Source organism: Dicentrarchus labrax, unplaced genomic scaffold (genome assembly GCF_905237075.1).
Source record: "Dicentrarchus labrax unplaced genomic scaffold, dlabrax2021, whole genome shotgun sequence".
Lineage (NCBI taxonomy): Eukaryota > Metazoa > Chordata > Actinopteri > Moronidae > Dicentrarchus > Dicentrarchus labrax.
Window position 1 is genome coordinate 8,814,006 of NW_026136707.1, and position 27,634 is coordinate 8,841,639.

Consider the following 27,634-nt stretch of genomic DNA (forward strand, 5'->3'; position numbering starts at 1 on the left):
ATGCTTCTTTGGAGCTCTGCCACTGAAAAAAATTAAGATTTCCTCACAACAGCCATTGCAACATGAAGGGGATTTTTAAAAAGATCTTACTTCAATAATGTGCAATTCAAGCAGATAACATACAGAACATGAATGACCAACAAAGACCTAATGGTACAATGCTTAAGAGCTTATGTAGTGGAATTTTACATAAAAATGTTTTGGCAGTTAATCTATCTGTACCTGATGTTTGAGTGTTTGAGTGTTTGAGGTATGTGGGTGTGGTTGTGTATTTTCTGCTCAGTTTAAGTACTTCTTATCAGCCAGCAATCATTGTTTGATTACATTAAAGCATATCAGGTCAAGGAGAAACAACAGTAATGTCCATATCACGTTTGCTTGAAATAATTTTTATTTTTTCAAAATTGAAGAAATGGTTTTTAATGCTGTGTTGAACACTTCTTAAAGGTTCACTGTATCCGATTTATTTCATTGAATCGGAGTCTGTGGACTGGATGAGCCACCAACATCTGTGAAAGAGAAGCAGTTATTCAAAGTTAGAATTACTGTATGAATGTCTTTATAATATATAGTCTTTTAGTGTGTAAAAAAACTGAATATGTTTGGGTTTTGGACTTGTTGGTGAATCTGTCATGATTTTTAGACCAAATTATTAATAAATAATTGTCCAAGTAATCAATAATGAAAATGATCATTAGTTGCAGCCTGTTACATAATTTATGCTCCCTGCTGCTTATATTTAACTCATTATACCATGTTCAAGACTTATCTGATATCTTGTAGAAATGACACCATTTCAAAGGGAACATTTTATGTTTTTTTTCTTTTCTGAGAGAAAAATATTACAGACTATGCAAAATCCATAAATCAGAATCAATATTATATTGGATTTATTTAAAAATGGCTATTCTACAACTTGCCTGGCAATTAGAAGAGGAATCCAAACAATAAGAGCAGAGGCAGGAGCCACACACTGACTGCCTGTTGTTCAGATCCTGACTCTGGAGAGACAAAGCAAAGATAAAGCAGAGTTGGCAACAGGTGGAGAAAGATGGGCTCTTATACTCAAACTCACTTGCTATCATGATGTGTGTGGTGATAGTGCTGTTCATGTCGGTGCGATTGTTGAAGGCCAGACAGGAATATGGACCACTTTGATCCTCGCTAACACTGAATAGCTCCAGCAATGGACCTGTAGTGTTCACAAGCTCTCCTCTGTAAGCCCACTGAAGCTGAGCTGGAGGATTGGACTGTGCTGAACAGAGCATGGTCAAGTTGGATCCAATTGTAAAGGAAGTTGTATTCTGTCCATTCACTGTTATGGCCATGTTATCTGGACCATCTGAGAAAGAAAACAGGCAGGAGGAGGAAGACATACCGCATTTTAGAGCTGTTAGTGGAACTGGAGGCAATTAGACATGGGGCAATTATAGCAGATTATAATTAAAACAACACTGCTCTACTCACAGCTGATGGTAAAGTTTACAGGATCACTGGTGGCATTACTGACAGGATTGAACACATGACACCTGAACGGACCCTGGTCATAGCGAGTCACATTAACTATAGTGAGAGTGGAGTTCCCATCAGTGAGCTGAACTCTGTCCATGGCTGTAACCTCAGAGCTGTGGTTCATCCAGAGGAAAGAGACGGAGGATCCAGAGGAGACGGAGCACGTAATGACTGCTGAACTGTTGAACTCCATCAGGTTGGTTTGAGTCGTCCTTAGTGTCGCATTTGAAACGGGCTCTGTGGAAGACAAATGATGATCTTTATAAAACTGTCAACACACTGTACACTGTTAGGCTATGTAGTCAACAAGCAATAGAGGAACAGCATCCATACAAGAAATATTATATGTTAATGTTTCAAAAGCCTGCGCTCAGTGTCCACTTTATTAGGTGCAATTGTACAATCAGTTGAATACAACAGCCATGTTATATTATCATTACAAAGCAATTACATTGATAATATTACATATTATATTGTACTGAGAGTTTTTTTTCAATTTGCGTCCCTCCATTTACATACATTTGAGTTTCATGGTATTAGAAACACCTCTGTATACAGTGTAGTCCAGTTCAGCACCACCTATGAATTACCTAAAATACTGTTAAAACTTCTATGACAGTGTCAAATAAACCTTGATAATACAGACTTCATAAAAGTAGACTTTTAATTTTTACTTTTAACTCATAATACAAATGCTGTATTTGCAATAGCAGACCACAGACTTGATGGCTTATCTGAAAGAAAGCAGTCATTAAGAAATCATTAATAATAAAGGTTCTGTGCATGAAAATATTCCTTAAATTCTGCTGTAAATTTGTAAATGTTAATAAGTGGATCATATATATTTATTTTTGTCTGGATACTCTTTTTCTGTAGGGTGTAATCATAGCTTATAGAGAAGAAGTGTTATACTAAAAGATAAACAACCAGAATCACCACAGCCTGACAACTAAAATGAGGCTCTTATTAATGATAATTACTGATCTGAAAGAAAAAAAAAACTATTTATTAAACATTAAAGGTATTTCTTTCAATGTATAAACCATCTAGAAAGACTGCTTTATGATAAAGACGTAACATAACTTTGTACTGTACTTTGTGTGTAATTATCAAGTGAAATAAAATGCAAAACATGGTATATACATCATTTACATACAATATAACAGATAAGCAGATGTGTTGGGAGCCACCGACCCAGAAGAAACCGACTCTGTGAAACTGAAGGAACAACGTAGAGTGGCCAGATAGAAAGATGAGTGTTGACAGATACAGACAAGAAGACATGAGCAAAAGGGCAGCAAAACCAAAACACACACAGGCTGGTTGCAAGCAGTATTCAAGTTTGCTAGTTGTCACTCCAAATATCACGAGAATGCCTTCCAGCCCTTTCTGATAATTGTTTAGGGATCCTCATTTTTCATTACAACAGGAGACTGTTCCAGTATAAACAAAGAATCTGTGTCTGCCTCCACACCTCTATGTGTCTAGCTGTATTTATTCATTGCAATGAATTAATTATGAAGACAGTACTCAGTTTCTTTTATGGCTCCATATGTTTGTTTGTTGTAAATACTTATAATATAATTCTTGTTCTTGGTGATATTGTTGTTTGTTGTCCACATATCTTTCGCTCATTAGATTTATGCTTGTCCTGCCTACAAAACTTATTCTATCACATTTTCTTTGTGCCTTTATAACTGATTTCCTTGTTGACTGTACATTATTGTACATATTCTTTATTTGCTTCCCTGTGTTATTCAGGTTTAATAAATAATAATAATAATAATACATTCTTAGATTTAGAATAACAATTAGCAACAGAATGAAAAAAAATAATACTCTTACATTACACAAGCATGACAATCTTTAAAGAACAAATCTTTTTAAGGGAATAGGTTTATATGGATTACAATGGAAACTACACAATGTGATTCATCACATACAGTATATTTACTCAAAATAGCACACAGTCTATTCAAAGCCTTCTTTGAATCACCACACCAAATGAAAGTTGGTAATATGGATAAATATGATTTAGGCAATGAAAAATGACTAAGGCCTCAAGTTTCAAGCATTCACCAGCTGAAGTATCCTTGAACAAGATACTCAGTCTGCAAATCTGAAACAAATGCTGCTAATAATGAAGAATTATAACATAAATGTAGTGGGATATTGCTTTTTTTAAGTTGATTACCATTTTACTTTTCCAAAATATGACTAAAACTGGGACTATTTTAACTCCATATTTCAGTTCTTGTTGCTGCTCACCTTCAATGATATTTGGAAAGTTTACTATCTGCTGGTTTCTAATAATGTTTAGGAGTTGTTTTAGAGTTTCTAAATGATTAACTATTGACATCAGTCACTCCCAACCTTGAATATTATCCATTTGTTTAGTCTTACCCAGAACAGTGATGGAAACATTGGCCTTAAGCTGTGGGTTAGTGCTCTGCACTATGTAGACTCCTGAATCAGCCACCTTGACAGAGATCAGAGTGAGAGCTCCAGTGAGGACGTTGACTGACGCCCTGCCGGTGTGACTGGGGAAAACTGCCTGCTGGTCCCCCAGCCAGGTGAGGATGAGGGACTCTCCCACTGCCCAGCTTCCACTATTCAGAGTTGCAGAAGGAGAAAGAGACAGTGTCACTGTGCCCCCGACAACAGCAGGGTTGATGGAGGGCTGGACCTCCACAGCACCAGAGGCCAGAACACCTGAGAAAGAGAGCAACACATGTTATTTACTAAAGTCACAAAAGACCTTTATGCTTACATTTTTACTCGTATAACTATATCATATTCACAAAATCAGTTATAACAGAGCCTACCATGAATTAAAGCCAGCAATACAATAGCCAAGGTTCCCTCTCTTTTCTTATCCATTTTGTATCAATGTTCTGAGGATGTCCTCACTATTTCAACCTCTAACTCTATATTTGTGCAAATGTCCAACCCCCTACCCATAAATACCCACAGAAGGTATTCCAGCTCTTATCTGCAGGTGTTTCTGGTTATTTGGTGTTCACTCTTGTCAAACTTACAAAAGGGGCATTACATTTTTCGTTTGCCATCTTGGGTGAAGTTCTGTAAATGACCAATGAGCAAAATGACAAATTATGACAGATGGTATGTGAGGCAGGACTGGGGGGGGTTGTGGGTGGTGTTATTAGTCCAGTGTTTTAGGAATCACAACAAATTTTACGAATTGTTCGGGAGGTTTATGCAGTTTTTTTCCAGCCAGTGTCCTTTCTATTCCTGCTCTGGCCCTTTTTTACTTATTGGGTAAGGGAAATTATCTTGGGGATTTTTTTGTCTTTCCACCCCTACTGTCGAGAGTTTACGTGTACTCATGTGACACTTTCAGCTCTGTTTTTTTTTTTCTGTGTGTGTGTGTCAAAGAGAACGATTTCCTATCGACTCCACTCCACATATTTCCAGCAGCTTTATACTCAAAATGAATACACCTGCACCTGCAGCAGCTTTGTATCACATGTTTACTGAGAATGTCTATCTGTTCTGTTTTGTGTACTCAGTCTTACAAGAAGTGACACAGCGACCAATGACAAGTCTTGTTTTCACTGGTGCAAAACACATAACGAGATATGACAGACCGGCATATACATTCGCATTTTCACAATTCAATCACTGTACCTCTCATCTGTTTCAGACTGAAGAAAGAAATGCTGTCATTTCTAACATTATATATTGAGAAGGCAAACCATTTCCACTCAAAACCACTCTGTAAAGACCTGTTGCATTGTTTGAGTGGTGGTGGTGCAAAGTTCAGTACCTGAGCACACCTGTGTTTTGTCTGATACACGGGAGGTAAGATTGATTGTTATTTGTATAGCATGAGGGTGAGTAGGAGTACCAGCATTAAAAGACAGATATTCTAGACTCTGAAAATTTACCTTTTGATTACTGAATTTAAGGATTTATCACCAGGCCTCAGTGTACCTAAATAGTATAGTATTTATTCTAATACTTAGAGAATGTATATAATAATTACAAAGAAATGGGCAGTTTTCACTTTGACACTTTGTGTTGTCTACTAAGCAGTGTTATAAAAAGTGCTGAAAGACATAGTAGGCAAGTCACAGTGTAAAACTACAAATAAAATACTGCTCTCAACATGTTATACATATTAGATATTAGAACCGAGATATATTAAGTAAACAAGCACCAACGTTTTTTTTTATAGGGACAGCTGAAGTGAAGAGAGAGAAAGGAGAGAGGGCGTGACATGCAGCAAAAGGCCACAGACTCGAATCGAACCTGGGCTGCTGTGGTAAGGCCTCAGCTTTAGTACATGGAGTTCACGCTCGACCAGGTGAGCTACAGGGCTCCCACGCTCTGTCATAACTCTGATGTATTGTGTTTTGAATAAATGTAAATTCTGTTGCAAATATGGATGCAAATATATTGTGAGGCATCTTAGGAATAGAAATGGTTTTATTAAAACAATATTCTCTGGCCTGAGCTCTAAGGTCATGAGGCCGGCAGCTGCTTGATTCACTTGTGACCTGGTCTTTGTAATCCAACACCCTGACCACAGTAACCACATTTTCCAATGAGTGAGCAGAATCCTCCCTCTGTGCTTTCCAATAGGGGCCTGAGTTTGTCCTGATAACACCTTGCTATTGTTAAAATGTATAACAATTTTGACAGATGTAGGTATGACTGCTTGTTTGGCTTGATGAATCAGAATCCACAGTTTTTTACTCATGCATTAATGATTTCAGGTCAGATTATGTCTCATCGCAAACTTGGAAGTGTGAACTGTGAAGTGTGTGCAATTTTGTATAATGTATGATTAGAGTTATTTTGTATATTTGTATTTTTTTGTATATAAATCATTATTTATTTGACATGCAGGGATTTTATTAATTATAATACTGATTATGAAAAGCTCAATATAATTCCTTTTCTTTTTACTTCTCATGTAACTGAAAGCAGAGCGATTCTCTTTGGAAAGAAAACAGCTTGCCATAGCCAGACTGAAGAGACAAGAAAAGTAAAGCAAAAGCAGTTTTGTTTTTGTTTTTCACTCATTTTTCCTCAACTCATTTGTCATAATTTGTCTCCATCAACAGGGGCCACCAAACTCCCTCTCGATGGTTTACTGATTATGATGAATGCTGTGGGGTAAACAGAGATTACTTAATACTTAGTTGTAGATAACTGATACATGTTTTCCATTATTATTAATTATGTCATAAAAAAGGAAAAAGAAATACAGTAGAGATATTTACTGTGAACAGTCAGTATTAATGACGTTAACTGTTAATCATAGATATTATGCCATACCGTTAGTAGCAGTGGAAAGTAACCGAGCAGGCTACATGTACTCAAGTACTGTAAACTTTTAACCTTTTGTCTTTCCGCAGCACTGTGTGGGTGCTTTCTGTGCAAAGGGTCATCAGCAAAATGGCAACACCTGGGACTGGTGTGTCAGTGCTTCTTTAGTACTGGCTCTCTCTCTCTCTCTCTCTCTCTCTCTCTCTCCTCCCTGAGACATACATTTGGTTTTGCTTTTTAAATTGTGTTGCTGCACCATACAACACTGCACTCACCCACTTCTCCACTCATCCACTCACCTACACCTCTGACCCCACTGATTTTCACATGTTACTGTTGGTTTAAGTTCTCTTCTTAGTTTCATTCTTTTCTTGAATAAATAATTTGCCGGTTTGATCAGGAGTTCATCACTTCTGAGGTACTTATGCTTTACTTGAGTATTTCAATTCTCTATTTCTGTCTTTATACTAAAGACTAAAAATGATTACTAAAAATTATTTATACCACAAAATATAATCAACAGATAAGTATTATAAGTATTATTATAGGTTCAGATAAGACTTATTTGATTCTGGGGGGAAATTTCAAGCTACCCAGCTGCAACATTAAGATTATTAAGTACATTAATGAATAAATAATTGGAATCCAAAAATTTAATATATCCTTTTTCTAAAATGTATGTATGTTGATGCCTGTATCTTTACCCTGTATTGATACTTCTACTATATATGTATATATAGATATATTATAGACATAAATGTAAATGAAGAAGTTGACTCTGCTCTGGTGTGGAATGGCAAACCTTTTTTTGTTTTGTTTAAAATAAACAGTATAGTTTTAAATATTTTTCTTGTTTTGCTTCCCCATTCCAACTAAACCGCAATGCAAATGTATGAAACGGGTGAGATAACATACAGAAAAAAAGAGAAAAGAAGAAAAGAGGACAGATTATATTGTTGCGTCACATGAAAGCAAGACACACCAGAGGCCTCTGTCTCCCTCATCTGTTTGCTCTGTGTCATTCTCTTATCTATCTTATTTGTTCAGTTTCAGAGGGGTAAGAGAGCCATTGGCGTGTCATTAACCAGAGGGGATTTAAAAAACACATCAGTATAAATGAGTCAGCTCCTTTCTAGTAAATCAGTAACACATCCAGGACAAGTCAACGTCTTATGATCCTAAGTTTTGTAAAGGAGGAGGAAGTAAGACCAAGAATAAAGCACCATTATTAACAAACAGATCAGACACACTCATTGGATTATACTTTAAAAATACAGAATTATTCACTGGAAAATACTGTGGAAAACTAAAGAAGTAAAAATGGGATTGTGTCAGTTCCCCTGGCTTCATAAACATATTTTTATTTTGCATCATTACACCCCTTTTTCGATCATCAATATATCAATACACAATATAACATGACAAAAAATATGTAAAAGATGAAATAGACAAGAGAGGGAAACTCTGTTTTAAGTTAAGTTAGCTTTGCATGGAAGTAGCCAGTAGAAATGTCCTTCAGAGAAACCTCTTTTACTTTTATACTTTGAGTTACACATATCTGTTATTCTACTTCTTCAGCACTTTGGTCAACTTTGGTTGTTTTAAAGTGCTTAACAAATAAAGTTGGATTGGATACTGTCTGTATTTTTGAAAAAGTTCCTTTCACAGTTGGTAAAGATGAAAAGTAAAAGGCCAGGAAATAAATTTCCAAAAGGGTAAATACACTCATTAAAGCTTAATAGATAAAACAAATAAACAGCTCTATGAATTAAAAAGCACCAGTAGTCCCAGGCTGAGGACCACTGCAATAAGTCCATTGAGCTGCATCGCTCCTGATCCTGAGAGAGGAATACCTGGGAAAAGATGACAAACAGTAAAAACATGATTTAACATGTATTTTGACACTGATGTGATAGTAGACACAAGAGCACATACTCAAGAGCTGTCAGTACCTTTAACTTCTACCATCTTAGTGACCTCAGCAGAGCGTCCAACAGCTGCATTTTCTGCAACACAGGTGAAGTTTTGGAAAGTACCGGGTATAGAAGGGGTCCACTTGAGCTCATTTTCATGGACTGAAAAGTAGGTTCCAATAGGAAAGCCCCCCCTGAACTGCCATTTGACTGTACAGTCCACATTTAAGGTACAGCTCGTCAAGCAGGTGAATTTACTCAATCTACCTGGAAACACAGCATCAGGTCCGCTGATGCTGATGTTCCATGGATCAACTACAGAAGATGAGAAGAAAATGAGAAAGTTCACTCCAGTATGTGAATATAAACTCTTCTGCCTTAAACTTAAATTCTTCACTTTATGAATACTTACAGCTGAGTAGAAAGCCCAGGCTGAAAACCTTTGTCTGATGCACCGTAGGCACATAAGCCTCACACTGGTAGAATCCAGCATCAGAGGGCAACAGTGAGTCAAAGTGGAGTAAAGTGTTTTGCAGCAGCTGCATATTGTCACGCAGGGTCACTTTCTGTCCATCTTTGTACCAGACCACCTGGTTCCCCAGGCGTGAGGGTGATGAAGCATCATGGCAGACCAGATCCAGTGACTGGTTGAGAGATGGGACAGTGTGTGGTGGACTGATTTGAACAGACACTCGATCTGCAACAGAGGACGCCAGATAGAGAGTATTTCACAATCATGAAACAAAGAAGAAGCACACACATCAGATGTAACACAGTTTATTATTACATCAGTTATGTGTCTCAAACTAATTTTATGGAGATAATAATGAATTCAGTTGATATTTGACAAAGTTGTAGTTGTGGAAGACATATTCAGATCCTTTAACCTAAATAAGAATACAGAAGAGTAAGCAAAATGTAAAACTTGTCCCCGGTGATTGACATATTATTAGATTTTTAATATTCAGTCTAGTGGATCCAAACCTCTTTGATGGAAGCTGCTAACACCTCAACTTACATGGATCAACCTTATATAAGGGTTCACAAATCAAAAGGGTAGGTAACCCACAGTTTAATTATAAAGTTTATCCATATGTTGTTTTATCTAAAATCTAAAAAGTGTCATGTAACTAAAAAATGTTGTGGAGTAGAAATATAAAGTAGCATTAAATGGATATACAGAAGTAAAGTACAAGTACCTCAACATTTTACTGAATTACTCTCCCCCACTGCACAACTGGTACGGCAAATAATCTGCTGGACTTACTCTTAATTTCTACAATGGAGGTTGTACTCCTGGAGAATCCTGTTTCTGGATTGAGCACATTGCACTGTAATTCCACTGTATTGTCCCGTCCATCTGGTGTCCAGCTTATTGTGCTCCCGTTGGCCGTGCGGCCCATAAAGGACCAGGTGTAGGTGCAGTTTGGGAAGCAAGAAGAGGAACAAATGAAAGTGGTACTGAAACCAGCTGTCACCTCACCGGCCCATGAAATCTGCCCCCAGGCCTCCAAACCTGGTGCACCTGAGAGAGAAGAGGAGTCAGTATGTCTGTATTAGACCATGTGTGATGTACGATTTAGTTTCCCCTTCTCATCAACCTTCAATTTCATTCTACTGACGCATCATTTATTATAGGTTCTTACTCTGGCTGGGTCATCAATGCCTGCCCAGGTCAATGAGGTCTTGTACATAGACTGTTTTCTATTGTGTTTTCTTGGCAAGCTCTAATCTGCAGTTAAATTTTTTTCTGTGGCCTAATGTAGGTTACATTAATGGTCATATTTCTGTATTTTGACCCAGAAAATAAAAAGTAAAAAGAGTATTGCATGAAACAGCCTTGTTTAACACCGGACTTTACTTGATGATGAAATCAATGAAATTAAGCAAAGGAAGTTTCCCAAAATCATGACAGGAAATTAGTCATAACGGTTTATAGGTGTGACAGTGTTTTTTTATTCTACAAATATGGATTAGTGTAAATCAGAAAAAAACAAAACAAACAGTGACAACACAAATAGAAACAGCTGTGTTTGTTCTGGACAGTTTTGTCAGAGTATTGCATGAAACACTAGATGGCGTTGTCTAACAGGAGTTTGTCATTGCTTGTAGTTTCTGCCTCTTTCAAAGCAAGATGTACAGTAAATGGCCTGAATTGGTTTTTACTACAATGCCCTCCCATCCTGTGTGCCTCAGGCCTGTTGATATAAAAATAAATCATCTGTGTAGGATCTCTTGCTTGAATCTCACTTAACCACTGTAAATGCTTTCCTACTCTTCCCTACTTCCTACATTGATCATTAAACTGATGACATTTGAGTCCTATTACATTAGAGATTTACTGTGAACTATAACGTGAAGCACACCTAAGAAACTGACCCATTATAATGTTGTCTTTCAGTAATGATGAGTATCACTTATGACTCATCCCCCTCCCAACTGTCACACACTAAGACCCGTAATAAATACTGTCCAAACAGGTGGGCTTTTCTAGTGAAAGGCTTTTTATAGACAAAACAGTAAACATTGATGTGTGAAAACTCTAAGAGGCTTGTGGGAGAAAATATTAAGCATTTTTAAGAGTATAGTCTTTCTTTAACTTTTAGACATTGAAGAATACCATGATTTATGGCTTTTGTTCATTCAGACTCCACCTGTACTTTGGAACGCTGTTACATTATATGACTGTGATGATATTTGTTGTTTGGTTGTCACAGCAACATATTTAGCCACAATGGACTTTCCTGTAAATTTTAAACAAATTTTAATTAAAGAAAAGCAAATCATCTCATCATTGTTTACCTTACTAACAAAAGAAGAGGCAAATTAGGAAAACAAAATACAGGTTAGATGAGAAATGGCAAATTTTGTGGCCATGTGATCAATTCTAGTTTTGTATAGAGCTGTGGGTTCATTAGCTGCAGGATTTTAAGGTTGTTGGGACAAAATAAAAGATATCTGTGTCCCTGTCTGAGTACTAATGCATTACCCCAATGTGTTAGGACAGATTTTGTTTTTCTGTTATATATTTTAACTTAAGAACTAATGTCAGTGTGTTTATTTTTATTTTCTCTTGTAGAGGTGTCACTGTCATATGTGTGTTGTATTTCAACTGTATTGTCAGCTTAGTTACAATCAGTAGGGTACATGAAGAGCATATACAGATTGGTATCACATTACAAAAAATAAACAATTAGCACAAAACCATCAAACTTTTAAAAAATAAGGTTTTTAATTCAGTCCCTGAAGTAACAGTCCATGTAAAAATCAGCAGTGAGTAAATTAAGTGCTCTTACCCATCAGTGCCACCAGTAAAACACTGTAAAGATTCTTCCAGTTTGGTATCATGTCTCTCAATGTGTGTTTAAACAAGAACTACAGTATCTCCTTTTTATACTACTGTCAGTTAGAGAGGTTATCACCTAAAAATATTGCTAAAGCATTATTAATTTCAGCCACTCCCAAATTTCACAGCCTTGTTTAACACCGGACTTTACCTAATGATGAAATCAATGCAATTAAGCAAAGGAAGTTTCACAAAATCATGACAGGAAATTTGTCATAACGGTTTATAGGTGTGACAGTGTTTTTTTAATCTATAAATATGGATTAGTGTAAATCAGAAAAAAACAAAACAAACAGTGACAACACAAATAGAAACAGCTGTGTTTGTATGAAACACTAGATGGCGTTGTCTAACAGGAGTTTGTCATTGCTTATAGTTTCTGCCTCTTTCAAAGCAAGATGTACAGTAAATGGCCTTAATTTGTTTTTACTACAATGCCCTCCCATCCTGTGTGCCTCAGGCCTGTTGATATAATAATAAATCATCTGTGTAGGATCTCTTGCTTGAATCTCACTTAACCACTGTAAATGCTTTCCTACTCTTCCCTACTTCCTACGTTGATCATTAAACTGATTGTGACATTATTTAGCCTCAGGAATGTGACATTTGAGTCCTATTACATTAGAGATTTACTGTGAACTATAACGCGAAGCACACCTAAGAAACTGACCCATTATAATGTTGTCTTTCAGTAATGATGAGTATCACTTATGACTAAGTGACTTATGACTTATCACTAAGACCCGTAATAAATACTGTCTAAACAGGTGGGGCTTTTCTAGTGAAAGGCTTTTTATAGACAAAACAGTAAATATTGACGTCTGAAAACTCTAAGAGGCTTGGGGTGAGAAAATCTTAAGCATTTTAAGAGTATAGTCTTCTTTTAACTGTTAAGACATTGAAGAATACCATGATTTATGGCTTTTGTTCATTCAGACTCCACCTGTACTTTGGAGCGCTGTTACATTATATGACTGTGATGACATTAGGTTGGCACAGCAACATATTAAGCCACAATGAACTTTGAATGGCTGTAAATGAAATGCAGTGTCATTTTCTGGAAATGGATTTAATTTTGCATACTATTTGCCTACACCACCCCTCCCCCCTCTGAAACTAAGTAGTAGTACATTTTCACTGAAGATAGACTCTTCTCTCTGTCTCTCTGGACTTTTTCCCCGTCATTTATGATTCACTGTTAGGCATTGTAAATAACCCACACTCACAATCTACTGTGCCATTCTTTGTCCACTGTATTTATGGAAGTACCATAAACTTTGTAAATATGAAAGCAAAGACAAAAACAAGGTATTGTAGAAACAGACTCTAAGAGGAAAAGAAGCCACAGAGAGGTGTGTGGATATGCACGTGCAATGCCCAAATGTCACAAGTGTTATATACTCTACAAATAAGTTACTGAAAATAAATAAAATAGTTTATTAATCTAAATAAGCAATCAAATTATTACAAAAGCAACATTTCCACCCTGAGAGTTACATTCATTACATTATTTCTGGTCCAACATTAATCACTCATTCACTTGTGTGGCACATGACAGTAAAGGAAAATCTATGTTCTGGTTGAAGGGTTGAACAGAGGTAAATAAATCATGATACAACACAATTCAGTACAAAACAAGAATCTCTTAAAATGCCCTGAGTTACCCCCTTAATTTAGCCCTGAGAACATATTGTATTATGCCTCAAATATTTAGTTATTTTCTAAATTTCAGGAGCAAATCCATGGGATCACCCCAAACATGGGAATAAATAAATGAATGGATTGTGTGCATAGTTGAAGGAGTTTTATGGGGTGAAAACTCATTAAAACTGCCCAAAAACCATGAAAGCTACCCCTACATTTTCTTAGAAAAATGAAAGCCTTTAAAGGTACAAATCATGGGGTGGTTTTCATGGTCAAGTGGATCCATTAACAATTCCTTAATACATTATAATCCATTCACTTATCCATTAATATTCATTCAACATTTGGCATTATTAATGGAAGTGTAAAAATGAAGGGATTCAGTTTCATAGGGAATAAAGTGGGGAAAAGTTTGTTAAACAATGCTTCCCTTCAATGCAGGTGAAATCAACCGTGGAAAAAACAAACAGGCAGTTTGACCTTTACTAAAATTAACTAATGGGGGAGGGGAACTGTGGCCAAACCCTCAGAGATTCATTAGCTCGAGTTTGAAGACTAAATTCTGTTCCTCTCATTTGTTCTGACACAATCAATGTTTTGAAAAGAGGAAATAAATAAAAAAGGAACAATCTATTTTGTATAACTCTTTCTGACCCTTGTAGTTAGACTCTTTACAGTAGATCATTGTGTTGCTGGTCAACAATAAAGGAAAAGGCATTGATGAAGCTATTGATTGAAGACAAATGGATGTCTGCCTTTAACTGAAGCCTAAATAAACCCTAAAATGAGAAAGACAATTTCCATACTTTTTCATTTCATGCGATTGTTGTTTAAAATAATATCAGATTTACAAGTTCTACAACTCTCTACTTAAAGCAGCTATAATCAATATTTTTAAAATAACAATGTAGTGAAATGACAACGTGAAAAGAATGTGACAAATGTGAGAGGAGTCATGAACCTACAGAAAATTATCTCCTACAATCGTTGGTGAAGATTAAAATTATACAGACGATGCTGTAAAATCTTTTTGTCAATCGTAGGTAACGATTTACTCCTCTCTAAAATAACTTCTTTAATAAATTTTAAATAAAAGATTAAAGATAATAAATGAAATTCTTTAAAATATAAATATCAGTGCAAACATACTGCATCTAATGCCTTAGGAGAATGAGTGTTTGTCGCCATGTAAATTTACTTCTATTTTCTATACTGCACTGTCTCACTTAAATATGACTTCCCTGTTGGCTCAACCTTTCACAGAAATATGCTGACAGAGAAAGCCTCTTATCATGACATCACATTACAACCTTTAGTGACATTTACCATAAACCTGTCCTGAATTACTCTGACCGTCACTTACAGGAAAAGATAAAGATATCTTTTGATGCCACAGTTTCCGCCTGTAAGACTTAAGACATTTATTGTACCTGTAGATATCCATCAAATTACCTATACCTCGTGGACATTTTTTTCTCGTTGTTATTGCTTACTTTTGTGTTTTGGATTGTAGACCTCGCCTTTGTGAGATGATAAAGTTGATGGTTATCATTATGGAATGAAATTACAAAGATGTATATCTGCATTGATCTTTAAACTATTCCGAGGTCATAATAGGTTACTGTTGTAATGACAAATTTAGCTCAAGCTCTGTTGATGTCAAGGAGAATCCATCTCCTGAAAAAACACCACTGAAAGTTAAAGGACCAGTGTGTAAGATTTAGTGGCATCTAGCAGTGCAATTTCAGATTGCAACTCACTGAACACGTTCTGTGACGTGTATAGTAGAAACTACGGTGGATGCAAAACTTGTGGAAAACACAACAGGCCCTATCTGCAGCCAACTTTTGGTTTGTCTGTTCTGGGCTACTGTAGAAACATGGTGGTTCAACATGGCAGCCTCCATGGAAAGAGGTAAAAACACAACGATTCCTATATTCAGGTGATTATACACTAATGAAAACATACTAGACCTTTGAATATTATTACATTTCTGCCAGTTGGTCCTCCAAATTGTTACACACTGGACCTTTAAATTAAGTAAAGTTAAATAACAGATACTTTTCATTTAGTAAGATGTAAAATAAATGAACAAAACTGAAATCACACAGCATACATGTGGTTCAAATATGATATCAGCAGTGTCAAACATTAAGGCTCAAGCAAATAACTGAATCACACACAGAACGTTTTTCCACTTATATATATATGCACTTTTCATTGAATGTACACACACAAACAAAGGGATAGGGAAGGTATTACATTGTGCCTGCTAACCTCAGTCATGGTGATATCTGTCTACTGGTTGATTATTAACCGCTGCTAAAGTGCTTTGGCCAAGTAAACTCCAAATGTGCCCTCTACATAGGAACTGAGAGGGAAGTGCAGGTTTCTCTAACCACATGTAAGCCTATCCATCATATCCAATGTGGTCAGTTCTTGCGAACCTGAGCGTACGTTTGTGCACCATTAGCATCAGGCTGAGGAGCTAGCCTCTTCATTCGCTGCTGGTGTGCATCATAGGTGGGAGGTGATGATGTTGCAGGGGCATTGTTGTGCACACGAACCTGAGCGTATTCTGATGAGTTATTCTGTACCCCCAGCTGGACTGTCCCACCATCTTTGTTCCTGACAAACTTGATATCTGCATAGTTCAGCTCCTACAAAAGAAAAGGTGAAGGAAAAATAATAGATGTTCACCTATGTTTTAAATTCAGTATAATCTAACATTTCGGTTGTATCACATTAGATAACGTACTAGCAGGTAAACAAATATCTGATTAATTTAGCCTCAAACAAGAAAAACTGTGTCAAACTGTTGTATGGGGGTTATACTCTCTTAAGTCAACTGAATATCTTCTTCCTGGTTCAAAGTCTGATGTTGAACACTGTGGTAAACACAGTCTGATAGATCACAGGACAGAGGAATCAATGATGCAAACCCTGATCACAGACTGGCCACTAATATATTATGGCCAACTATAAAAAGATAAGATGAACCTTTATAGAACACCAGCTGGGAAGTTCAGTTGTTATCCAAGAAGCACTCACATTTAGGATTTTAGCAACTTGTATTTCTGTCAAACACTGGGATTTTAGCATTTCATGCATATTCACTTGCAACTTACTAGTTCATTACTAATTTCTTGTATGGCTCTAAATATCACTATTACAGCTGTTAATAATAATAATAATAATGAATAAAGGCTTGTGTGAACTGCCGAAAAAATCTTTCACCATTTGATGCTACTAAATTATAGCAATAGGGCCATACCCTTTGCAGGGAGAACTGGTTCGCGGAGACACAACCTGATTTCTCTGAGTAACCTGGTTTCTTATGGGAATGTCAACATGATTTTTACCTGATTTCCTGAGTATGCTGTGTTGTCCTGGCCTTTAAAACATGAGAAATAAGCAATGCTTAGAAATAATTCAATCAAGAGAGTAAAAAGATGCTGTGCGAACACACACACACGCACGCACGCACACACGCACGCACGCACACACACACACACACACACACACACACACACACACCTGTAACACACTCACCCATTGCGATGGTAGTGTTTCCATTGGAGGATCTCGACTTTCTGTTTTGAGAGGTAAAAGGTCATTAGTATGTAGATTACACATAGGAGAGGCATTATCTGCCTTTAACAAAATAACATAATAATAATAATAATAATAATAATGTCAGTATGTATACTAGGTAACCAGGTAAGTAGTTAACATAAGCTGCTTCAAACTACATATCAGTTTTTATTGCCATATTTGTGTGTGTCACAATGTTAGAAGCTAAAAAATAGAGCCTGACATCTACACGAAAAACAAATAAGAAAACAATTATATCCATTTATTGGTAATTCTATCACAATCTTTAGTCCAAAAATTTCAAAGACTTTCACACTGGGTTATGTACAGTACAGAGTTTGATATTTATACTTGACCACAACATAATGTTAAACAGTGAAGGTGTACAGGGTCACAGTCCGGCTCCACTGGGAAATATAAGTAAAAAGATTTAAAGTCAAAGCTAAACTAAGGCGTCATAGAAAATATTGTGACACTAGCAAAAGCAGCACATAGGCAAGTTAGCCTTTGTTAAACATCAACTTTCTTCAGGTTGAATAAACAAAGTTTTACTGTCATGTGGTTCTAATTCCACTTTTTTTATCTGCTCACTTCACTTGCAATATACTAACTAAGCCTCCCTCCTGCCCTGTAGTAACTCTTGTGTGCATCCGCTACGCTACCCCGCCGCCTGCACACATGTCCCAACTTCTTCATTAGCCTTCCGATATATATACCGACCCATTAATTTTGCACCAGATGTCTAATGCGCTTCCACCTTTCCAGTCGTCAACCCTGCCTGCATGAACCCCTCCCTGCTTTTTGGACTTTTATCTCTTTGTCTGATACATAACTGGATTCGTTTGCCTACCTTCCTTGCTTGTCTGGTATTGACTTTTGCCTTTTTTTCTACCTGACTTACTTGAGTCATATTCTAGGTCTCCACTTACTTTTTTTTATAAACGTAGTAGCATACAGCAGCAGCAACTGCTCCACAGACGACCAAACATGCGATCACTATTCCAGCGATGCAACCAGCCGAACAGCCTGATGATTTGTCTGGGAGAGCTTAAATAAAAAAGGGGATAAAAACATGTTTTTTAACAACATACTCTAAACAGGAACTGTATCACCATACCTGTAGATACAAAGCACACAATAATATCTCCCTTTATTTCACAACTTATAAATACCTATTGCTATTCTTCTATGTTAAGAGTGAAGCCTTGAGCTTTTTTTGGTTTGAGTTGCATTGTGGGTAATGTAGTTGTATTGTGGGTAAACTCTCCATCATGAGATAGAATACATAAACATTTTTTTTTACTAAAGGTGGAGTTTTGCATTCAAGCTTAAAATAAATCTACCACATTTGAATAGTGGAATGAATTTGTAGAAACAACCTTTGGGGAGCCTATTACTATTCAAATGATCAGGGGTATAATACTGTGGGTTTATTTAAAGGAGTATCAACAAAGTCTACAAACACCATACCTGTTACAAACAATTCATGCACCGCAACTGATGTTTTCTCAGTTATATTGTTGGTGGCGCGACAGGTGTAGCTGCCACTTTGAGAAAGGTCAGTGATGATTTCAGTGAACACAGCAGAATTGTGTATCTCTGCTCCATTCAGTGTCCAGATGTAACTAGCAGACGGTATGGACTCAGCAGAGCAGGTTAATGTTAAGCTCTCATTAAGATGTATCTCACTTGGACCTGTGATCCGAATATTTTCTGGTCCATCTGAAAATACACATGTTAAAGAATATAAAGCTTGTTCAATAATAAATAATAATAAAATCATGTATTACAGGCCGACAAAAAAGATTTCAGCAGTACACTGCAGTGTGAATCCAATAAATAAATTATTGGATTTATGGCACTCATTATTTTGAGAGTTTGTTACTTACAGTTAACAACCATGTTGAATGTAGCTTCCTCACTGTTGATGGGATTGCTGACTTTACAGGAATATTTTCCTTTGTCTGATTTCTTTAGAGAGTGAAAAGACAGCACCCTGTTCTCATCATGAAGTGTTATGTTGTCAGCCAGGTTCAAATCTGAGCCATCCTTCATCCATTTTCTGGTGGAGACGGAGCCAGCAGCCTCACAGGTTAAGTTGACAGGGTTCCCCTCAATCAGCCGGTTGGTTGATGTGATATTAACACCCGAGATTTTCTCTGTTGGAAAAAACATCATGGACTTTGTGAGAAAAGGTGAAAACAGGAACAAAAGTAACTGCATTACTGAGGATTGACTGTGGAAATAAATATCCTAGTTTATTTATGGTACATTCATTTTAGAGTTATTTCAACATTTACAGTTTTGAACAACCTGTACCTTGGCACTTAATTGCAATCAGTTTTTTCAGCTTAGTTTATCCTACAGTTAGCTAGTTGGACGCCCCTGCCTTGCATCACTTTTGGCTAGTAGAAAGCAGTCGTTTGCTTTGTGCATCACTTCTTGTTGGCTAAAATCAACACTGTTTGTCATTATACGTTGGTACCGCAATATATACATAAGCCAACTAACATCCTCTAAGACAGTATTTTGCTAGTGATAACATTAACAAGCAAGTAAGCTAAGGTTAGCGGGCCAGCTGCAACACAGCCACGCTGAATAACATTATCCTGCACCGGCCACCTGCAATGGTAGCTGACAAGGTAGCTGCAGCCAGATCAGCCTATGGTCAGGAGTATGGATGAAGCTAGCTGACAGTACTTTAGTACACTAGCTAGCTAGCAATTCTGCTGCATTATCAAGGAAGCTAATCTTAGCCAGATGAAACCACAATATCACAATATATTTCACATGTTGTTCAGTAATTCCAATTATATGCTAATGTTAGCTAGTGTTGCACAGTGTTGACTGAGCGGAGAGAGAAGGCACTCTGGAGTGCTCCACATCCATTGGATTTTTACATTTTACATACATTACAACCTGTTCACACAAACAAAAAAGTTATTGATACATAAAAACAATCAGAATCTTATATATGGACCAGTGTGTATGGATTCAGTGGCATCTGGTGGAGTAGCAGATTGCAACCATTTGAATACAGCTCAGCCTTCCAAGTGGCTAGGAGAAACAATGGTGGCCGCTGAACCTGCACAATCTATCTAGAGCGTTTGGTTTATTCTTTTTGGGCTACTGTAGAAGTGGCAGTTCAACATGGCCCCAGTGAAAGAAACCCACTTCCTCTGTAGATAAAATCGGCTCATTCTACAGTAACAGAAATTAAACCATACTATTATATTCCATTTCTGCAGATCCTCCTAAATGTTACACGCTGAATTTTTATAATAACAGCCTAAAAAAACAACTGACATGTAAAACATGAGAAAATGGTGCCTACGTCATTCTCCCTCTGTGGCCTTGTTTCTTGCAATTTTGGTTGAACAGCTGCAACCTAACACTTTACAGCATTACATCACACAGGACTACCACTATATCTCTATTCTGTCTGTGGTTCGGCCATCTAGTAGTGCCACCATAACTGCGGTGTAAGTCACAGTGACTACCCGTGCTGACAGAAGCACATTTGTGATGTACTGTGTAATACTACTGTAGAACTACTGTTGGAGCAGCTGATAACTGCATAGGTTCTTCCCGATTTCCTAGACATCATTATAAAGGTAACGTTTAATAGAAAGTAAAGGAAAAAGTAGAAAACTATACACTTCTGACAGCTTGCATTCAAATGTTATTTACTTCCCGTACTTTCTTGGGTTTGTGTGAATTGCACTTTTTGCACAGGCTTCCCACCTTCAAGTTGCTTTAAATTCAAAGACGTTTAAATGTTAAATTTTTTCTGCAATCCCAAAGTATTTTTATTATTATTATGTAATAATATGAAGGTGCACTGATTTGAGTACACACGTTGCCAATACAATTCAAACTTACCCAGTACAGTTATAACTGAAAGCTGAGATGTTTCATATCTCAGAGTTTTGTTGTTAAAGGCCTGACAACTGTAGTTTCCACTCTGATTCATCTTAATGTTCATCAGTCTAAGTTCTGGTCCAGTATCAGACAACTTGTCTCCATTTAGAAACCAGTAAAACAGGGCAGAGGGTGTGGAGACAGCTGAGCAGGACAGTTTGATGTCTGATCCTTCCTCATAGTATTGTTGTGACGGAGATATTTTCAAATTAATATTTTCGGGGCCATCTACAGCGTGCGGCAGTAAAAAAAAAAACACAACATCACCAAAAAAAATGTTAGCAGCTTGTATAAAATGCCACATGACGTGAAGCGTAGCTTGGTGTGATGCCTCATTGCTCAATAGTGCAAGCTGCATGCATATAGTGCAAAATAAGGAGACTGCACATGCAGGTTTGTAACTCACAGCTGATGGTGAGCTTTACTGGATCACTGGTGCCATTACTGAAGGAATTGAACACATGACACTTAAATGGTCCCTGGTCATAGCGGGTCACATTGACTATAGTGAGAGTGGAGTTCCCTTCAGTGAGCTGAACTCTGTCACTTTCTGTAACCTCAGAGCTGTCGTTCAGCCAGAGGAAAGACAGAGAGGATCCAGAGGAGGAGCAGGACAGACTGACAGAACTGTTGAACTCCACCAAGTCTGTGCTGTTTGAAGTTACCATAACATTGGCAACAAGAGCTGTGGGTTAAAAACACAGTGGTTTTATATTCACCACCTTTCATGCTTTAAAGAGGTAGCATTGCTCAGTAGAGCAATGTAGAGAATGGGACTGAAGACTGTTTTAATGATCGACCCACTCTGCATGTTTAATTATAACATCTTATTCTATCTGATGCTTAGTACGTGCTGCAATGCTTAACCAGTGTTGGGTGACCTTAGAGAGTTAGCTTGCCTAATTAACCACAACCACATTCACCATATAAACATAAGTGTTGAACTAGTGAGTAATTGTTAGATATAATAATTGGACTGAATGGCAATTACATCACTACAAAAAAGTAGTTTCTTTACAGTAATACAGTTTGGTCACAGACAAATAATGTGCCTTTACATAGTCACTGTATTTGACAATGACTTCCTCAATTTGTGTATTGGTTATATTTGCTTTCCACAACTGTTGCTGTGCTACGAGCCCATCCAGAAAGTAACTTGGTACAACCTCAAGTATCTTGTGTGTAAACGTATGTATGTATAGTTTATTTTTTGTTCCACAAATGTTTAGGACCTTTTTATCTGATAATATCACAGGTAACTGCATAAATCCCATATTTTGTATCCATATTTTCTTTGTACATACCCTTTTATTAAAAACTTACCCAGTACACAAACAACTGAAGGCTGAGATGTTTCATATCTCAGAGTTTTCTCGTTAAAAGCCTGACAGCTGTAGTTTCCTCTCTGATTCATCTGAGTGTTCGTCAGTCTAAGCTCTCGTCCAATATCTGACAGCTTGTCTCCATTTAGAAACCAGTAAAACAGGACAGAGGGTTTGGAGACAGCTGAGCAGGACAGGGTGATGTCTGACCCTTCCCCATAGCATTCTTGTGGTGGAGTTATTGTCAAATTAATGCTTTCTGGGCCGACTGAATGTAGGGGAAAAAACAGCAAAAAATAAAAATAAAAAATCACCAAAATGTAATGTTAGTTGCATTAAAAATAAAAAGGCAAATGGGATGCAGCTTGAATCATTTTGAGGAATTCTTACTGATTAGTATGAACAACTGCATTATTATATAGAAAAAAGGAAACTGTACAGGGTAATGTAATAGAACAGCCATGCAATAAACTGATATATACATAGTAGAATGATTCCGTTCGTTCGACACAGGGAACAAAAAACAAACAAGAAAACTAACAATTCTTCTTACTAACAATAATTTAAAGCAGGGGTCGGCAAACTTTTCGGTATGAAGTGCCATTTTTAAATTTTCTTGTTCATCAGTGTGCCATATTAAAATTAAGTTTAATTATGACACCACATCAAAATTTATTTATTTCATCCATATAATGTTCCTATAACCAGGACATTGTGATTAGGGCTCCACGATATGGTAAAATCATAATAGTGTGATTATTTTGACAGATATGGCAATTATTTATTATCATTTACAGTTAGTGTGTTAATGATCATTTTTGCATCACAATTCAATTTTGACAGAAAAAGCTATTGCAATCATGATGGGAAATTTCTTGGGGGTCTGTACCAAACAAACATATTTTCTTACATCTGGAGAACAAGATTGCAGACCAGAAAATATCTGCAGCGCTACAGTACTTCATTATAATTGTGGTTTGTCACACATTTTATCAAAACAACTGCAGCTTCTGCGATTTGGATATTGCACTTGTCTGTATCACAATTTTAATAATGTTTGGGTTAATTGTTCAACCCTAATTGTAATTATATAAGAGGGCACATGGATGCTGACATCTTCATAAAACATCCACATCCGATTTAAAATATACAGCCAATGGCTGTGAAAGATGTAATGAAATGCATATGAGAGGGCATTGGAACATTTCGCAAAAACTCCCTTGCACACACTCAATGCCACTGGGTAAGCTACCATGTGCCAATGGTGGCACTGGTGCCTAAGGTTGCTAACCCCTGCTCTGAACTCTCTGTGATGTTTGCATGCAGTTGTTGTCAGATAGAAGACTGAGCATGCAGGTTAGTAACTCACAGCTGATGTTGAGCTTTGTTTGATCACTGGTGCCACTACTGAAGAGATTAGACACAAAACACTCGTATGGTCCCTCGTCATAGCGGGTCACATTGACTATAGTGAGAGTGGCGCCTCCATTAGTGAGCTGAACTCTGTCACTGGCTGTAATCTCAGAGCTGCCATTCCGCCAAAGGAAAGACAGAGAGGATCCAGAGGAGGAGCAGGACAGACTGACGGAGCTATTGAACTCCACCAAGTCTGTGCTGCCGTGAGTTACTGTTACATTGTCGACTGGCTCTGTGGGTGAAAAACAAACTTATTTAATATTTGCCACCACATTACAAAGCCACAGTAGATGGACAAACTGCACTTGTTTCCCAGGTTTCACATGACATGCAGAGGTTTGAAGCAACAAAGTACAAATACTTTGTAACAAAGTAGTACTTTGTAACTGTACTTAAGTAGTTTTTTCGGGTATGTGTATTTTACATGTGTATTGATTTTTCTGACAACTTCTTACTTTTAGCCCCATACAACATTTTTAAACAGATATCTGTACTTTCTACTGCTTACATTCTGAAAACAGGCTTGTCACTTTAGTTGAGTGAAATGTGTTTGAGGGGAATTATTGATTATACTTAAACAAGAGAAGGAGACTCAAACCTATTCGAAGTTATTTTTGTACAGATACAACCAGTAGAAATTTCCTTCAGAGAAACCAAGAGAGTACTTTTTTAAATTTATACTTTTATACTTTGAGTACATTTCAGTACCTGAGAGAGAGAGAGAGAGAGAGAGAGAGAGAGAGAGAGAGAGAGAGAGAGAGAGAGTACTTTTTCACTTTTACTTGAGAAAAGACGTTGAATCAGAGTCTTTTTTACACAAGTATCTGTACTTCCCCTTGAGTAAAGAATATGTCCTTCAGAGAAACCAAGAGAGTACTTTTATACTTTGAGCACATTTCAGTACCTGAGAGAGAGAGAGTACTTTTTCACTTTTACTTGAGAAAAGAAGTTGAATCAGTATTATACCCCTGATCATTTGAAGAGTAACAGGCTCCCCAAAGGTTGTTTCTACACAAGTATCTTCCCCTTGAGTAAAGAATATGTGTACTTATGAAACCTCATACGTGCTGTTGAGTATTCATTGCTGCACCGTCAAAGTTTACACAAGATCCTGCCAAAATGAACAAGGAACATTTTCTCATGATAATACAGAGACCAAAAAGGTAACTTGGGGCTTTCCCAAAATACTTTGCACATATACAGAAGCTTTAGTTTTTGTCGATATTGTGTCAAACTGGCATTGATTTAAAGGACAATTCCGGCGCAAAATGGACCTGGGGTTAATAACACATGTTTATGGAGTTGGTCCGGTCTCTGGGGTATGTTTTCTTTCTAATCGCACGTGACCAGTTTTAGTACAAACTGCTAATTAGCTTATAACGCTAGTCATCGGGGCAGCGGGTAACGTGAAAAGAAAGCTATTTCTATACCACTAACAAGGCTAGCGATTAGAAAGAAAACATACCCCAGAGACCGGACCAACTCGGTACACATGTGTTATTAACCCCAGGTTCATTTTGCCCCGGAATTGTCCTTTAACTCAGTGGTATTTTTAGGCTGCAGTTGTTGGTGGTTGCTTTTTAGAAGCTATTAGAAGAAATGAAATATAATATTCATAGGTATGTTTTCTTCAGTTTATAAACACCTGAATATAGGAATCGTTGTGTTTTGGTTACCTTAGAATGAGCTGTTTATCTACAGACCCTGCAGGTGGCCTTCCATGTTGAACTGCCAAGTTTCTACAGTAGCCCAGAGTGGACAAATAACAAATACACTGACTATAGATAGGGTATAGGGTAGAATCACACCCACCGTAGTTTTAGAATAAATAAATATGCACAGGTACTCAGTCCCAGGTTGTAAAATACAGACACGAGCGGTGTTCGGTTAGTTGATGACACTAAATCCTACACACTGGTCCTTTAAAACTTGAATAAATAACTGATGATACAGTCTCAACAAGAGAATAAATTAATATGCACAGACTATACAGGTGTACCTAACTCCAAACTCGGTGTATCCATTAGGTCATATACCTTTTTAACAAAATGCTGATATCAGTGGTTGAAGTCATACCAATAAACATAAGGATTTAATTCAGTGGTTTCAGTGGCCATTGAAATTATTCAAATCTCAGTTACGATGCAGTTATTGGAAGACTTGGAAACTTAACATTTCATCATGAGTGAGAAACCATCTATAATATTTGAACAGAAACAATATTTATTTATTTCTCAACTTCTATGCATAATCTACATTCAGCACTTAAAGTGTGAAACATTTGCTCACCATATACTTTGAGTCTTGTGTTTCCATTATTCTGTAGTCCTCCAGTAGTTATAATAAAAACTATGTATTCTCCACTGTCACTAAGAGCCAGATTCCTGAGCTCCAGAGATCCAGTAGATGGGAAGTAGGTGATTCTGCCTTCATACTCTGGTGCTGTTGTGTTTGCAAAATCGGAAGTGATTATAGGTCTACTACTAAATCTCCAGCTCACTGATATAAATGGCGTTTCTGTTGGACTCAGTGTTGTGGTGAACATCACCTTCCCTCCCACAGTCTTAATCAGAGGACCATCTGGCAACACACCAGCTCCTTTGGTTAAACCTGGAGGAGACAGTTACAGGTCTGAGAACAACTCTGATAAGTTGAGTACATTGCAAAGTGGGCCACTGGGACAATAACCTTGATCACAATCCAAAAACAAAAACACATAGCACACTGTTGAACTCTTGACACATTTCATAATACACTGGTATGAATGTCTACTGAAGGGTAAGACACAGTTATAACTTTAAGGTGGTTTAATCATTAGCTTTTGAAGCAGATTACATTTAAGGCCAGACCACGTTATGGAAAGTTCAGTTCTATCAGAACAGCAACCGGCACAGTATCAGGATTTTGATTATTACGATTGGTAATAAATCTGATATTTTACGATATTTATCCTAAATTACAAACAGTGTTTGTCACAGAAACATAAGGTTTGCTTCTTAATTTTTATCTAAACTCCTTTCAAACAACCTTTCAGCAGTTCAGAAAATACAATACAGAAAATGTATTTTAAACGACAGCTGAAAACTTATTTCTTACCCGTAAAAAACGCAGAGACGATCCAAAATAAAGGTAATAACTCCATTGATCTTTCCTTGTGAAAGGTTGAGGGAACGTCAACCATCAAACTTTGACTGTCCTAATAAATGTGAGCCTCTGGCAGCTCTCATTATATGGCTCACTAACCTAAGTTACCTACGTGTTGAGTTATAAACTGAGTCCATAAAGAGAAACACCCACTCATACTGCAGTCATGGCCTAAAGCTGCAAGACGTCGCCCTCTTGTGGTGTTATTGTATTTGTATATCGATGGACAATCAAAGGAAGTGGTTTTATTAATCCCACAGGCAAAAAGTGAGATTAGTAAACAGGATAAATCTGGATAGAATATCTCAAATTCAAACGCTTTCAGCTCAAACTTTGACATAAAAGCCCGCAACTGTCTCTCTCAGTTAGTTGTAAGTTGGTTTCTGAATTAAACTAAATTATATAAAAACAATAGAGAGAAAGTTGAGTTTCCAAAGACACAGAATGTGTCAGAATGAATTTTGAGGAAATTATAAAATAATACAAAGAGCGTATTGACTGTTTTCATTTTAAGGAGTGCTAACATA

The 27,634-nt window shown here is 37.0% G+C and overlaps 2 protein-coding genes across 4 annotated transcripts; both read right to left on the reverse strand.

Annotated features, from left to right (window-relative positions):
• Positions 1–368: 368 nt before the first annotated feature.
• On the reverse strand, positions 369–4,584 carry LOC127367095 (carcinoembryonic antigen-related cell adhesion molecule 1-like). 2 transcript variants are annotated; one of them, XM_051406638.1, is made up of 6 exons: positions 4,338–4,584; positions 3,916–4,224; positions 1,468–1,749; positions 1,076–1,342; positions 921–1,001; positions 369–509 (listed from the first exon to the last, which is right to left on the reverse strand). In XM_051406638.1, exons 1-5 carry the CDS (start codon positions 4,390–4,392, stop codon positions 928–930), a joined length of 987 nt encoding a protein of 328 aa, XP_051262598.1. In that variant the 5' UTR covers positions 4,393–4,584; the 3' UTR covers positions 369–509; positions 921–927. The 2 variants fall into 2 exon arrangements, with proteins under 2 accessions (XP_051262598.1, XP_051262599.1); XM_051406639.1 differs by having other exon boundaries at positions 917–1,001.
• A 3,564-nt stretch (positions 4,585–8,148) lies between these two features.
• LOC127367090 (carcinoembryonic antigen-related cell adhesion molecule 5-like) lies at positions 8,149–27,216 on the reverse strand. Of its 2 annotated transcripts, XM_051406629.1 has the most exons (16): positions 27,060–27,216; positions 26,253–26,573; positions 23,917–24,195; positions 22,549–22,815; positions 21,632–21,910; positions 21,187–21,453; positions 19,194–19,463; positions 18,775–19,026; positions 18,234–18,351; positions 17,263–17,303; positions 17,073–17,104; positions 12,017–16,370; positions 9,988–10,245; positions 9,133–9,417; positions 8,760–9,035; positions 8,149–8,660 (listed from the first exon to the last, which is right to left on the reverse strand). In XM_051406629.1, exons 1-12 carry the CDS (start codon positions 27,142–27,144, stop codon positions 16,143–16,145), a joined length of 2,439 nt encoding a protein of 812 aa, XP_051262589.1. In that variant the 5' UTR covers positions 27,145–27,216; the 3' UTR covers positions 8,149–8,660; positions 8,760–9,035; positions 9,133–9,417; positions 9,988–10,245; positions 12,017–16,142. The 2 variants fall into 2 exon arrangements, with proteins under 2 accessions (XP_051262589.1, XP_051262590.1); XM_051406630.1 differs by lacking the exons at positions 21,187–21,453; positions 21,632–21,910.
• Positions 27,217–27,634: the final 418 nt, after the last annotated feature.